A 15,829-nucleotide genomic window follows, 5' to 3' on the forward strand; every position below is an offset into this window, starting at 1 on the left:
ACAGACACCATATATTGTACTAACATAAAATAGGTTCCATGTATTTTTTACATTTGGAACCCAGGCAGATTATTGGACTTGGCTGAGTCACACAGTGGGTAGTAGGCACAGAACCAGATACTCTGGAGTTTAAAGTCTGACCTTACCTCTATATCTAGCCTCACTTTCTCTAGATCAGGGGTGTCCAACTCTGGGCCAGGAGGGCCGCAGTGGCTGCAGGTTTTCATTCTAACCCTTTCCCTAATCAGTGATCAGTTTTCACTGCTAATTACCTCATCTTCCCTTCATTTTAATCACCATGTTTTTAAGGATTCAGTCCTCTGAATTGATTTGTTTCTTCATTAAATGGCAGCCAAACAGAAATGAGATGTGAAATGAGCCAACAGATCCATCCATCCATCCATTTTCCAACCCGCTGAATCTGAACACAAGGTCACGGGGGTTCTGCTGAGCCAACAGATGACCAGCTAAATTGTAGCATCAAACTCCAGCCAATTTCACTCCAACCAGTTTCTTAATAAGAAGCCAATTATTGCTGTTAATTAAAGCCATTATTGAATAGCATGATCATGCTCTCATTCTGCCACAACAGACTGTTGATTTTCTGCTTTTTCTAAGACCACCGTCAAGATGTTTTGGTGAGCAGACCAACATGACTGAGACCTTCACCTTTCTTTATTTTTAGGTTAGCTGGTCATGTGGTGGCTTGTTTTGTGTCTCATTACTGTTTGGCTGCTCATTAAGAAAAAGAAACAACTAAGGGGTCTCAGTCACATCAATTAAATCTAAGGCAAAACAAGCTAATCAACAGCAAAAACGGCTCACTAATTAAGAAGATGGTTAGAATGAAAACCTGCAGCTACATTCAGCCCACCAGGACTGGAGTTGAACAACCCTGCTCTAGATGATGTAGACATTCTTGAAACTGAAAAAAATTGTTTAAACATGGCTGAAGAGGAAGAAGGGATGAATTCAATAGCCAAGAAAATTTCATAATGTATGTGTAATCATCAACTACTGAACTAATAGCCAGGTAACTATACTTCAATTTACTAAAGCTGTGCTTTACTTACTTAAGCAAAGCAGAAATTATACAGTATGTTAATTAACAGCATATTTGATAAAGTTTCAAGTTGAAGTACCATAACAAGGGCCTATTTCAGACAGTCTTTAGTAATATGCAGTAGCTTGTTTGTGTCAGATACATGTTATACCACCTCCAGTAACGGTATAACTAATTTGATATATGGTGTAGTGGTTAAAGCTTTGGACTTTAATCCCTGAGGCTGTGGGTTCAGAGTCCGCTATTGACACTGTGTGACCATGAGCAAGTTACTTAAACTGTGCTTCAATTGGAAAAACCAAATAAAATGTAAACCAATTATATCATACATTTTGTAAGTTGCCTTGGATAAAGGCGTCAGCCAAATAAGTAAATATAATGTAACCCCCCCCTCCCCGTATTTGTAACGTTAAACACTGCATATTTAAAGTTGAACTATGTGTCCTGTTTCAATTCTATGCATACATTAGAATGAGTCTGAAAAACACATTTCAAAGTATAATAAATATTCTTTTGCAATTTTTTTTCACTATTATTGATATTTTTAATATTATTAATTATTAATGTTAAATGTAGCCTCTGGCTTGTTACTAGAAATTTCTGAATTAATTTTTAAAAGTAAACTGAAGAGATGCTGCCGTCAATGCAGAGCTGAGCGTTAACTGCTTTTTGACAAGCTGCGAATATGAGAAATGTCACCCAGAGAGTGTAGAATATCTAATGGCTGCCTACTTTTATAACATCCAACAATGTAAGAGACTCTGAGAAATGTAAAGTGGGATATATTAAATATTCCTGTATCCACCTGAACAGCTTTGTTATGCCCTATCTTAGGAGCTGCTCATCCAAAGATGAAAAGGCGGAAAGGGCAAAGATCTGGAGCAAGAACAGAAGTAAGATGGAAAGGAGTCAGACTTGGCCTGACTTCATATAATAAGAAATGCTTGATTGTTTTTATATAAATTGTATGAACTGTTAAATCTCATGGTGAGTCCCGGAGAGTTCAGGTACTGTGATATTATAGGTAATGCAAAGTATTGGTTTACACCTCTTATGCTATTTTAATGCTGGTCTGATTTCACTAGACTGAGTGGAAAAAGCAGGAGGGGGGACTGGAGATTTATGTAAATGAGCAATGGTGAACAGTGAGTGCAGTGCAATTATTAAAGCTGAATGTGTGGTCCAGACATTCAAATGCGGATTGAAATCGTCCATGCTAAGGCCTAGGGAATTAAGTTGCATCATCCTGGCTAACTCAGCAACAGAAAAGATTCACTCTTTACTAATATCTTAATGATGAATCATTCTGAATGCTGGTGACTTCAAACAAGGAAACAGACATCAATCAGCATGTTCCACTCATGGGCACTATAAGCTGGGTCTTTTCTGTTCAAACGTTAATCATTTTAATTCTAAACATGTGGTACAATCTGAGTGGGTCTTTTCTTACTCACACCTACAACCAACCCTGTTACTGACAGCAGCAGCTCTCTAGTATCCAAGCCAGATGTTCTTATGCGTGTTATTATAATAAATCTTTTTTGAGCTTCCCTAAAATTCTGATTTCCTCTTGGGGACAAATAAAGTATAAACTAATCTAATTTTATCTATGTGAGAATAAAAGCAAACTAAATGATCACATTTTCTTGATTATTTGTTCCTAATCAAAATACAATCAAAGTAAATAAAATGTTTTAATACTTAGCCTTTCCATCTGTCACTATACTTTGAGGTGAAACAGTAGTTTTTACTTAGGCACAATTTATTGCAGTGTTAAATTGTTTTCAGGAGAAATTACATTTTCAATAACTGGAAAGGTTTCTAAGATAAAATGGTTCCAATTGTTAATAGATGTGATTACTTTAAAGTGTTATTGTGTATTATATTAATAACTAAGGTGATGTTTTATATTTTAAGCATTCATATACAATATACAGTATATGGCAGTAAATTATTGTTAAGTTCAAATATATTTTCACAAGAGCTGTACTGGTTCATACCAGATTAAGTGTCAAAGGTTTAAAAAAAGAAAATATAAGTTGTTGTTGCCGTTCAGTTCATACTAGTCACTCCTTTGCATCTATGTGTTTGAGACTTGGCATCTTAATCATAGTAAATCACAGAATGTGTGGAAATTTTTCTTTTATACTTGAAATGTTTCAGTAAAGATCATTTACTTTAAAATTGACCTCCTACGTGATCCTTCATTTTTATCTTAAGAAATATGAATCAGTTCCTGGACATCTATCAGGAAGACAAACAAATATTAAGCTGCCTGACACATCATTTCAAAACTATGGCAGTCTTTTAAGCAGTGACAGGAATCAGCAGGTTGAAGGGCAATGTTTATGACTCATACTCTTGCTGAAACTGCAACTGTAAGGCACAAGTTTTTATTTACAGGCTCATTGGTAACATTTGTTTTTCAGTTCTTTTGACAGAGTTTGGAAAAATGAAAATGAAAGGTAGCTAGCAAGAATATTGCTTTTCATAGTATCTTAAAGGAAAACAACTGAAATACTGATATTGACTGCAACTTTTTCAAAAGGTTGTACTTGAATCATAAACATGGAATGAATAAGCTTCAAATTAAACAGTCACCCTTTACTATCTGACATCCTGTCCAAGATTGCTTCCTGCCTTACACCCATTGTTTCAAGGGTAGCAACCCACCACCTCCCACAATCCTAAATTGAGAATGTATGTATGTTATGTATAGTATGATGGTTCAGGAACTTGTGAACTCCAGGAATTCTGTGCTCCAATTTCAAAGTGCTAGTACAAACCCACAAAAAAAAAAAAAACCGTGAAAGCAACATTATACATTTATAAGGTCATTATTGTCACATGTGCAGAGTATGGTGAAATTCTTATTTGTGTGTGCTAATGAAGATACAACATGTCACCCCTCTCCAGCACTTTCCACAACATTTCTCTTCCTTTCCTGAAATAAATACCTGGAAATGATGCTATCTCTGTCCACATCACACTACAGTACAAGTGTTGTTATTTATTGTGTTTATGAGGTTGTTCATGTAAGTAACACAGACATTTTGAGGTTTAAGTGCTTTAATGATACTCACCAATCATGGTGCCAGAGAGTGCTGATGAGTCGTGCGTTGTTTAGCATGCAAGTAAGAATTTCACTGCACTTTGTACTTGTAACAGTAATGACCTTATAAACCTATATTACAATTAAACTTTAAAAGTGAATTGGTTAATCATGCAGTAATCCAAACATCATGTGAAATGTTTGCCCAGATTGAGAACAACATGACCTATCCAGGACCCAGTCTTAGGTTTTTGCTGGTGATTCCCTCAAGGTCACATGGCCCACTTAGACTGGTTAGGATAAGCTCAGACCACCAGCAAAACAAAAAATAGGAATCAAGTACGATGTCATTTCAGTATGTCAGAACATACCGTAGTAGACATTGGCAATAGAATCTTGGGATGTGCGTTATCCATTGACTGTGAGCTGGATTTCACACAGGACAGTCACAAGCACAGCACTGATGCATCATTAGCTCTAGATGTAGGGGAAGCCTCACCTCTCTACCAATCTGAAGATGCCCCATGGGGCAGTGTTGACGTTGGTAAAGGGATACTAAAAACATACACTTTGATAAGTTTTGCAAGGTTTTTGTTTATTAGACAACTTACTTCCTCACTCGCACCCATTACCACAGGGATAGGCCCAGACACCCCGTGACCCTGACAAGAATTTAGTGGGTTTGATAACAGATCGAAGAAAATATCAAAACAATTATATTTTAAAACTGAAAATTTAAGTGAGCTTGTATGATGATATAGGAGAAAATTGAAGTACCATAATTCACTAGTGTTGAACATATAAACAATTTACTAAAGTAAGAAAAAATTTATTCTCTTTGTCTTATTTTTAAATTATTTAATTTATCAATAATAAAACAGATAAATGTAGCTTGAACAACCTACCAGTAGACATCTTCAGGCATAATCCAAGCCCATTCCCAGCACAGTATACCCTAACAAAGATCGCAGATTTTGTTTCACTTTGATATCCTAATTTACAAAAAGTAAATGTTTCAAAAGTTAAGTGTTTCAAAAATTAAATGTGTAGACACTTCATTCTTAATTAAGCATAAAGAAGAGAGACGCCTCACGCCTGGACAAACTGGTGAGGAAGGCAGGCTCTATTGTAGGCACAGAGCTGGACAGTTTGACATCTGTGGTGGAGTGACGGGCGCTGAGCAGGCTCCAGTCAATCATGGAGAATCCACTGCATCCACTAAACAGTGTCATCTCCAGACAGAGGCGCAGCTTCAGCGACAGACTGCTGTCAATGTCCTGCTCCACTGACAGACTGTGGAGATCGTTCCTCCCCCACAATATGCAACTCTTCAATTCCACTGGTTTTTGGGTAAACTATAACATTATACAATGTTATTGACTGTTATACCTGCCTCGCATTCTCCACCTTGCACTTTTTAACTTGCACTGTGTTTTTTATCACTCTTTATTTAATATTGTTTTTATCAGTATTCTGCTGCTGGATTATGTGAATTTCCCCTTGGGGATTAATAAAGTATCTATCTATCTATCTATCTATCTATCTATCTATCTATCTATCTATCTATCTATCTATCTATCTATCTATCTATCTATCTATCTATCTATCTATCTATCTATCTATCTATCTATCTGTCTAATTACAACATAGTTCCAATGTTTTGATAAGAATTAGTTGTTATAATTTGCTGGGCCTTGCTGTCCTTTTAAGTTTGCTTGAAACAAATATATCTTATTGGCTCTTGTTTTTCTTATAAGCTGATATCAACATTTCATCTCTCAATCTATTTGTTGTTTCTTGTATGTTTTGAAAATGTGTTTTTAGTGATTCTGTTAACTTCCATTGTAAGTTTCAAATACGTTGTAATGATTGTTATCATACTATCATATTTTGGTCTTTCCTGAGGGCTATTAAATGTTCTTAAGATTTTCCTGAGGAATGTTACAATATGGCGGCACGGTGGCGCAGTGGGTAGCGCTGCTGCCTCGCAGTTGGGAGACCGGGGGACCTGGGTTCGCTTCCCGGGTCCACCTTGCGTGGAGTTTGCATGTTCTCCCCGTGTCTGCGTGGGTTTCCTCCCACAGTCCAAAGACATGCTGGTTAGGTGGATTGGCGATTCTAAATTGGCCGTAGTGTGTGCTTGGTGTGTGGGTGTGTTTGTGTGTGTCCTGCGGTGGGTTGGCACCCTGCCTGGGATTGGTTCCTGCCTTGTGCCCTGTGTTGGCTGGGATTGGCTCCAGCGGACCCCCGTGACCCTGTGTTCGGATTCAGCGGGTTGGAAAATGGATAGATGGATGGATGTTACAATATATTCACTATCTTTCAATGCACTAAATATAGTTTCATTTGCGTGTTTGAAATATTGATCTTCTGTACAATTCTCTTGAATGTAAGTAATTGTGATTTTTATAATATCATTGATTGAATGTTTGGGCTGATAACTTTGAGTGTGGAGTAGGCTGTGTGTGCCTGTCTCTTTACTGTAAACTCTTGTGACTAATTGTTCTCTTTTCTGTAGACTGTTATGTACAAAAATTATACCTCTTGTTGGTGTATTGCAGAGGTTAGTTAAATCTTAGGCCAAAACTAATTTAATGTGTTTATATAATCCTTGTTCATTATATTACCATATTCTCCAGGAATCATCTAGGAATCTGTAGTAGCCTATGATATGTTTTTTTATTAGACATTTTATGTACTTCATCCACCCAATGTGCCATATATATATTGGCAAATGCTGAGGCATACTTTTTCCTCCATTGCTACACCTTTTTATTGCCAATAGTACTCTTCCTAGAATTCAAAATCATTTTGTCAAAGTGAAATTTCTATAAGTTTTAAAATGTATTGATCTGGGGCCTAATGCATAATGGCGTGCGTATAATTCACACTAAAACATGGCGTACGGACAAAAGCAGAAATGTGTGTATGCACAAAAAAATCCAGATGCATAAATCTCTGCATACACCAACTTCCACGTTCTTCCGCTACATAAATCCCAGTCTGTGTGAAATGTACCGCTCGTGCTCAGGAAGCCGCACAGTGCCTGAAATACATAAGATGTGGTCAGATATCAAAGTCGCGGTGAAAAGGCGAGTCGTAGCCAACCCTCTGAGCGTCATATAGAAGCGTATTAGGGTACAACGAAAAGAAAAACAAAATAGGGACACAATTGAAAAAAATGTCCAAATGTCAACTTTAAGCTCGAAATTTCCACTTTAATCACGTACTTTATTTTGTCATCAAAGTAGAACGTCATAAACTTCATCTTAAAATCGTGTCATTTTCTACTTTAGTTTAGTTTAGTTTTTATACATTGAGATGTGAGTGTGGAAACGGGCGTACACAACATTTATACATGAGGTCCTTGGTCTTCTAGGTTTGGGATATTTTTTTTCAGGTGTTCTTTCATTTGTAGGTCTCGATCCGTGTCAATATTTGTTTGGAGGTTTTTCACATCCATTACATATAAGAAAGTTGTCTCTGTAACTGGAATATCTTTTACTTTATTAATAAACTCAGTTGTATCCTTTATATATGGATGGATATAGTGCTGGTATTCCATATGTGCTTAACTTTCATTTTCACAGTCTGATACTATTACTGTTGGTATTATGTGAGGAATTGTGCATTTTGTGGCTTTGTATGTACTTTTGGTAAGAGGTAGAATCCCTTTGCTCTAGGGTATGCTGGTCGCATTAGATAGAGCAGTGCTTCCCAAACACGGTCCTGTGGACCCACTGTGGCTGCAGGTTTTTGTTCCAACCAGCTTCTGTTTTTAATTGTAATCCTGGGCTAATTAAGTGAACTGCTGTTTCCCAAGTTCTGTGTTTTGGGAACAAGACAGAAATTGGAAAACTAAATTTGGTAAAAAAAAAATGTACCAAAGAATTATATGGGAATAATGTACTTTATTTTTTTTCTTTATAACAATATTTTCATCTTGATTTTCATTCTATTTTTCCAGGTGTTCTAATTGTTTAATTAATCCATTATTTACTAATTAGTGGGTCTGACAATAAAGTAGTTCCAGCCTTTGATTATGTAGTGTTGTTTGCCTGGGTGTCTGTTCTGCTCGTTTTTAATTGTCATTAATAAGATACAACGAAGGGGGAAATCTGCACTGAGAAAGGGCAAAATATAATGAAATCAACAAAAGACTGTTAAGCATTTAAATCTATAGCAAAAGCAGAAATATTTGTAAATGTCTTATAAATGTAAAAATCATGCTGCTGTGCTTTTCTGAATGTAGAATAAGAGAAAAAGAATACCAGCTAATTAAATGAGATCAGTGTTATCAGGTGTTGTTACTGATTATGAATCTGGTTGGAACAAAAGCGTGCAGCCACAGTGGGTCCCCAGGACTGAGTTTGGGAAACACTAAGATAGAGTATGTTTATTTATTTATTTATAATGATACTTTTGTTGTTCATTTTTTCTAATATTGAGTGTATTTGTTTTCATTCTTTAATGTACATTGGTTCATGCATTGATTTGTAACAATTTTGGTCTCTTAATTTTCTTTGTGCTTGTCCATTACTACTACAATACTGCCCTTTTCTGCTTTATCTTTCTTGATCATTTCCTGTATTTCTATACTGATTTGGTGTCCTTTTGGTTGTTAGCATGATTTGGGTGTAAATAATAGCCTTTGTTGGTGTTTGTCCTCCATAGTAATCTGCTAATTTTATTTTTCAGTGGTTGTTTTAAGATCTGACCAGAAAGTCTGCACTGCTGCAGGAGTTCATTAGGGGGCTGGTATAAAAGTTAATCCTGTATGTATTGATTATTTATCAATTCAATATTTTTTGATAAATTTCTGACATTCTGTTTTATTTATACTTTATGGTTTATGTCCCTCTTATTTCCTGTGATGGGTGCAATAAGTTTAAATATTCAAGCCATTATTGGAAAATCCTTTGTGGTGTTTCTGTTGTCCAGTGGATCTTATCCTATTTTACTTCAAATTCAGCTTCATTTATTTATGAAATATACTGTAATTTCTTTATTTGTTATGTGTTTGTTGAATATCTGCAGTGTCAGCTGTTGTTTGTAGGTAAACCTACTCTTCATACACTAAATTTGATTGTGAGAAACACTTTTTAGCTTTTCCATTGAGCAATTAAATTTGTTTTCTCACTATTTTTTGCATAATGAATCATTGGTTTTATTTCCTATTGAAAATAAATTTATTTTCAATGAGGTTATTGGGTTTATTGTATTTTTCAGTATTTGTACTAAAGTCATAATCTTAACACCTAGGTAGCAATCCTCTTGTGTGATGTGGAACAAGTCAGCCAAATTGTTAGTATAGTGGAAGTGGAAGCAGTAATTGGGATTTAGAAGTGGTCCGAAGTAAAATGTGACAGCAATAATAACATATGAAGATGAATACATTCCAGCACAAGCAATAATATTTGCAAAATCTTACTCACATGAGAAAAGTGTTCAGCAACTAGAAATGTATATACATTATGTATTTGCAAGTGTATATTTATACATACTATTTGTTATATTGCAATAATTGTTCTTATGATGACTGATCAGAAATCTTATAACTTGTGGGTAGAAACTGTCCCAGAATCTACTGGTGTATGTTCCAAAGGTGTTATTACATTTATAATATGGTAGGAGTAGGAACAGCATCTATGCAGAATAGCTAAAGTCTTTAATTACACCGCCTGTTATAAGGCAGTGAGTGTTGTATATGTCCTGAAAAGAAGTCCGCTGAATACCAGTATTATTCTTTGGCGCTTTTAAAAGCTTTTAAAATTTTGAGGCAAGTAGGTGCCGTACCATGATGTGATGCAGCCAGTGAGGATGGATTCCTGCTGTGCACTCGTAGTAGATACTGAGAACAGATGGAGTAATGAACTCTGAGGAAGCAGAGAAGCTGGTGATCCTTTTTGACATGAGTTTATTTAGTGATAGTCTCTCCAACAAATAGACTAGATATCTTGATGTCATACATATCTTGAGAGATACCATAAAGCACACAAGGAATCTTGAAGCAATGCTCAAAAAACTGCAGACTTACATTCTTGTCAAACTAGATAAATGTGTTTTTTTCCTCAATAGTATTTCTTACCTAGAATATACTCACTTTTTCAAAAGTTTCCACTCAAATATAGATGAAAGTGTGGTCTGCCGTCTACTTCCTAAAGACTATCACAAGCTTCTTGGCTTTGATGACAGTAATAGTGAGATGATTGTCCTTGCACTAGTGAGCTAGCTAGAACACCCTTTTTCTGCTAGCTATCTCATCATGTTGGTGATCATGCCCTAAATGTTGGTTGAAAATTTAATGACTTAGTTGGAGTTGTGTCTGGCCACACAGTTATAGGTGATCAAGGAGTACAGAAGGGGACTTGGCACACTACACTGTAGAGTGCCCATGTTGAGTTGTGGAGGATGCAATGCTGCCAGTTTGCACATGCTGAACTCTGCCAGCTGTGAAGTCCATCCATCCATCCATCCATTTTCCAACCCGCTGAATCCAAACACAGGGTCACGGGGGTCTGCTGGAGCCAATCCCAGCCAACACAGGGCACAAGGCAGGAACCAATCCCGGGCAGGGTACCAACCCACCGCAGGACACACACAAACACACCCACACACCAAGCACACACTACGGCCAATTTAGAATCGCCAATCCACCTAACCAGCATGTCTTTGGACTGTGGGAGGAAACCGGAGCGCCCGGAGGAAACCCACGCAGACACGGGGAGAACATGCAAACTCCACGCAGGGAGGACCCGGGAAGCGAACCCAGGTCCCCAGGTCTCCCAACTGCGAGGCAGCAGCGCTACCCACTGCGACACCGTGCCACCCCTCAAGTGAATTTAATTTCACTGTATTATGTTGTATATTCCATCCATTTTCCAACCTGCTGAATCTGAACACAGGGTCACGGGGGTCTGCTGGAGCCAATCCCAGCCAACACAGGGCACAAGGCAGGAACCAATCCTGGGCAGGGTGCCAACCCACCGCAGGACACACACAAACACACCAAGCACACACTAGGGCCAATTTAGAATCGCCAATCCACCTAACCTGCATGTCTTTGGCCTGTGGGAGGAAACCGGAGCGCCCGGAGGAAACCCACACAGAGACGGGGAGAACAGCTGTGAAGTCCAAAATCAACAAAAAACTCTTTATATGTTGACCTCATACAGTACAGTGCCTTACAGTGATCATCTGAGATCACACACATATTTACAGAAATTCTTAAAATCAAAATGGTTTATTCATCTGTCTCTTACATTTAGTGGTTTCAAATAACAAGCAGTCATAGACAATTTATGTATGTTTATAGATTAGATCACCTAATTCAGAAGCAAACTGATGATAATTAAAAATAAATCCCTTTTAATATGGAGTGACTCCATAGACCTATTGTGTTAAAATGAGATCTAGTAGATGTAAAGGATTACACAACAAAATATATTACTATTAAAAATAAACAAAATGTGCTTTAAACAACAAAAAGTAGAAGAGAAACAGCTATCTAAGCAACTGATAAGGCACCAATCATACTTCTTTTAATTCCTCAAACAGCACAAAATGCTGGGTGTGGGCTGTGGTGGTAACATTTAAAACTACTAACCAGAAGAAGCAATAAAGCCTTGATATTTATTTTATAATGCTAAAATCTGCTGGAGAGCAGAGTTTCATAATTGCTTATTCCTGAGGGCAAGATCAGCTTAAGGTGTCTGGTCAGGATTAATAGGTTGGACACATGGCCTGTTGGCTGTGCTAGGAAAGCAGAATTTGTATTTTATTAGTGTTCCAGGAAGTTTGTTTTTTTTAGAAGGATAAATCGTTGAAAGTGAGCTTTATCCAGGGGCACTCCAAAGACAAATAAAGATAAATACCTTGTATAAGTATTGCTGCTGCTATACACACAGTGTTTTCAGAAAATATAATGACAGTGCACACACCAATATCATCTTACAAATTGTTGTTAATGAATAAAATTTTTACCTCTAAAATCATGTTGATCTCAGCATAATAAAATCAAACCTTTATGATAAACAAGTTATAAATCTTACTTTCACTGCAAAAAAAGAACAAAAAGCTCTAACATTATAAACATAATACTGACTACAGGATCTATATCATCTTGATGAGGTAGAAGAGGGCATTACATCAATAGCACTCCAGCTATAAGAGGTTATAACTACACTGCCTTGCTAACTCTCAAAAGTAGTTCAATAGCATAATATTGCATATTTCTGTCCAGAATATCTTTTTGAATTTTCAGCTCAGAATTATGTGAACTTAAAATTAACTGTCACTGAAGATATTTAATAGAAATTGCCAAATAATGTTAAACAGTTATCTAAGATTACCACACTTAAGTGAAAACAGCCTATACAATATAAAATATCTTTATTTCTGTTTAAATATTAGCATATCTGTTTAAATATTAGGAAGTCTCATTTTTAAAGAGTAATATTTTTGTAATTACCTTGCAAAAATATCTTAAGGAGTACCCTCTTAATATTAAGTTAACTTGTTTGGGAGTAAAATACTGTTTTGTTTTATTTTTCTGATGAAAAAGTCAGTTAACTAATCATAGTTTTCATGGATTCTGTGTGTACATACAACATCACTCCTCCACTGTCAATAAACGGATGCTTGAGGGCGCTGTTGCCCTGCGAAACCCAACAGACAGATACAGACACAGGTTTAAAAGCACCCAGAAGTATTTAAATTTTCTTCCTTAAAGTGTCCCAAAGCACCTCCACCACCATATACACAATCAATAAACACAATAGTCAATACAATTATACCTCCTCTCCTCCCAGCAGCTCTGTCACATTCCCTCCCAACTCCGGCTCAGCTTGCTGGGTCTCAACAAGTCCTTTATATAGTCCTTGACCCAGAAATGCACATGTCCTTCTGTCCATGTAATTCATTAGCACTTCCAGGTCAGATAGAGACTTGTATTTTTCTTCAGCCCAGAAGTACTTCTGTTCTTCTGTACCTGTGATCTTCCAGTTTATGAAAAGTTGCATCATTCTCTCTCTACTTGTAAAACATCACAAACTAGGATGAGCAGTATCTCTGGGATATAATGAATTGGAACCTCCTGTTACATTTTACTAATCATATCCATTTTATATTATAGTCCAGTAGAGCTGTTGTTTGTTAAATAACTCTCAAATAATTGAAGCAGGTCTAAAATGTTACAAGCTAAGTCAAGTTACTGAGAGTAACTTCTTTTTCATTGCTTCATTTTGCTTTAAAGGGAAGTATATCAACTCCATGTATAATACATCCTAGATAAGAAACACTATTATGGAAAGATGTGCATACTATTAAAGAGGAAACAAACAAGGATAAAGAGTTGGAGCACCCCCATGGTGACTTAGTATAACTGAAGATTTTGAAAAACAAAAAAAAAAATCACACAGTAATTGCAGAGATGTCTTCTCAGACGTGAATTGAGGAAAGAACTGGAAACAAGATGACCAGTTCCCAGTGTTGTGTTCCTTTCAACTCCAACAAATAATAGTAACAGAGACACAGGTAACACAACATGCTCTTTTACTCAAATTCGAATGGATATCCAGAACACTTCCTATTTCCCACAAGGCTAAGCACACCTCATGTCTTTATGTAAATTAAGTAATTAACATTGCTAATTAACAAAGGCAAAATACATAACATACTCCTCCCCCCTTAACAGAAAAGTGACATTTTGTGGCACGAAAACAACAAATCCAAGTTGACCCCCTTTTTTTTTTTTTTTTTTTTTTTTTTTTTTTAAGGAAGAGCGTAATTTACAGTCCCATTCTTAAAAGTGAGTCTTATAAATTTAGACGGTTAGGAGGTTGTCTATGTCGTGCAGAATAACGACGTTCATTGTGAGCGTCTATTGAAAGTGAAATAGTTGAGGGAGATTTTGTAGATTTTCTAGCTGACTCATCCTCATTCACAGGAGGTGATGGAGTTTCTGATACTTCCATAGGTGGCACTTCTTCCTCAGTAATAGGACATTGATTTTCACTACCGTCATAATTCAATTCAGGACAGTCCACATCTGGTGGCTCAGTGGGTGCTGGTGAAGCCTGCAACAACTGATCCACATGTCTTCGCCAAACAGTACCATCAGCAGTGCGGACAGTGTAAGAAACAGGTCCAGTCTGACTGATTACGGTGGCAGGAACCCATTTGGATTGGTTATTAAAATTTCGAGCCAATACAGTGTCATCAGGACGAAAGACTCTGTCTTTTGCTTTCTTGTCTCGATGTTCAATTTGCTTTTGTTGATGATGATGTAACACTTGTTTTGTTTCTGGTGGCTTTAGCAAATCAAAAATTGTATGAAGTTGTCTTTTCATCATTAGGATAGCAGGTGAAACTTTAGTTGTGCTGTGCTCAGAATTCCGATAAGACAGTAAGAACTGGTTCAAACGTGTATAAAGAGAGCCTTCATTTTGCAATGCCTTCAGTGAATGCTTCATTGTCTGAACGAACCTTTCTGCTAAACCATTTGTAGAAGGATGGTATGGTGCAGAGCGAATGTGCCGAATTCCGTTGACTTGTAGGAAAGTGGCAAATTCCTGTGACACAAACTGAGGACCGTTATCACTCACAAGTTGCTCTGGGAAGCCATAACGACAGAATAATTCCTCCAACTTTTCCATTGTTTTAACAGCAGTTGTTGAGTGCATAACAGCAACCTCTGGCCACTTACTATAGGCATCTACAACCACCAGAAACATCTTTTCCTCAAAGGGACCTGCAAAATCCACATGGATGCGCTGCCAAGCCCTTTCAGGCCAGTCCCATGGGTGAAGCGGTGCCAGCTGTGGGGCATTTCTAATCTTCTGACAAGAAGAACATGTCTTGGCCCTCTCCTCAATATGTCCATCTATTCCTGGCCACCAAAAATAACTTCTTGCAATCTCCTTCATGCGGACAATACCAACATGACTTGCATGTAGCTGCTGGATTAAAAGTTTCTGCAGTGGTGGTGGAATGATGACACAGCGACCCCAAAGAAGGCAACCTGCCTGCACAGACAATTCACTTTTCCTAGAAAGGTAGGGTTTTAGTTCTGGTAAAGTATTAGGACTTTTACCAGTAAGAACCATGTCCATTACTTTAGACAGAACTGGATCATTTCGATGAATCGTTTTACTTGATTGGAGGTCACAGGTGCCTCATTTACCTGCTTAAAATAAAATATATCCATCTCTGGGCTCTCTGAACAGGTAACAGGCAAGGGTAAACGTGAGAGTCCATCTGCGTTGGAATGCAACTCAGACTTGCGGTATTTGATATCATATGTATGGGCTGATAAGAGTAATGCCCATCTTTGCATTCGACTAGCTGCTAGAGAGGGTATACCAGTATGAGGTCTGAAGATGGTAGTAAGGGGTCGATGGTCTGTAAGAAGGGTAAACTTTCTCCCAAATAGGTATTGATGAAATTTGCGAATTCCAAAAATTATTCCCACTGCCTCCCTCTCAATTTGTGCATAATTACCTTCAGCTTTATTCAATGTACGTGAAGCGAAAGCAATTGGTTTCTCCACACCGGCGGGCATAATGTGTGAAATCACTGCACCAACTCCATATGGAGAAGCATCACAAGCAAGTTGCAGTGGCAGTGTGGGGTCAAAATGTGTGAGAACATCAGATTTTATGAGAGCGTCCTTTGCTTTGGCAAAAGTTTTTCTGCATTCTTCTGTCCACTTCCAA

At 37.3% G+C, this 15,829-nt stretch overlaps 1 protein-coding gene across 1 annotated transcript; it reads right to left on the reverse strand.

Moving 5' to 3' along the window:
• Positions 1–13,930: 13,930 nt before the first annotated feature.
• On the reverse strand, positions 13,931–15,226 carry LOC127528749 (uncharacterized protein K02A2.6-like). Its single transcript, XM_051929469.1, has one exon. The coding sequence runs from the start codon at positions 15,224–15,226 to the stop codon at positions 13,931–13,933; it is 1,296 nt and encodes a 431-aa protein (XP_051785429.1).
• Positions 15,227–15,829: the final 603 nt, after the last annotated feature.

The sequence above is a fragment of the Erpetoichthys calabaricus genome, chromosome 7 (assembly GCF_900747795.2).
Source record: "Erpetoichthys calabaricus chromosome 7, fErpCal1.3, whole genome shotgun sequence".
Lineage (NCBI taxonomy): Eukaryota > Metazoa > Chordata > Cladistia > Polypteriformes > Polypteridae > Erpetoichthys > Erpetoichthys calabaricus.

Excerpts from the sequence above, each read along its gene's own strand:
- LOC127528749 (XM_051929469.1), bottom strand. The coding sequence starts at position 15,226 with ATGGACATGGTTCTTACTGGTAAAAGTCCTAATACTTTACCAGAACTA.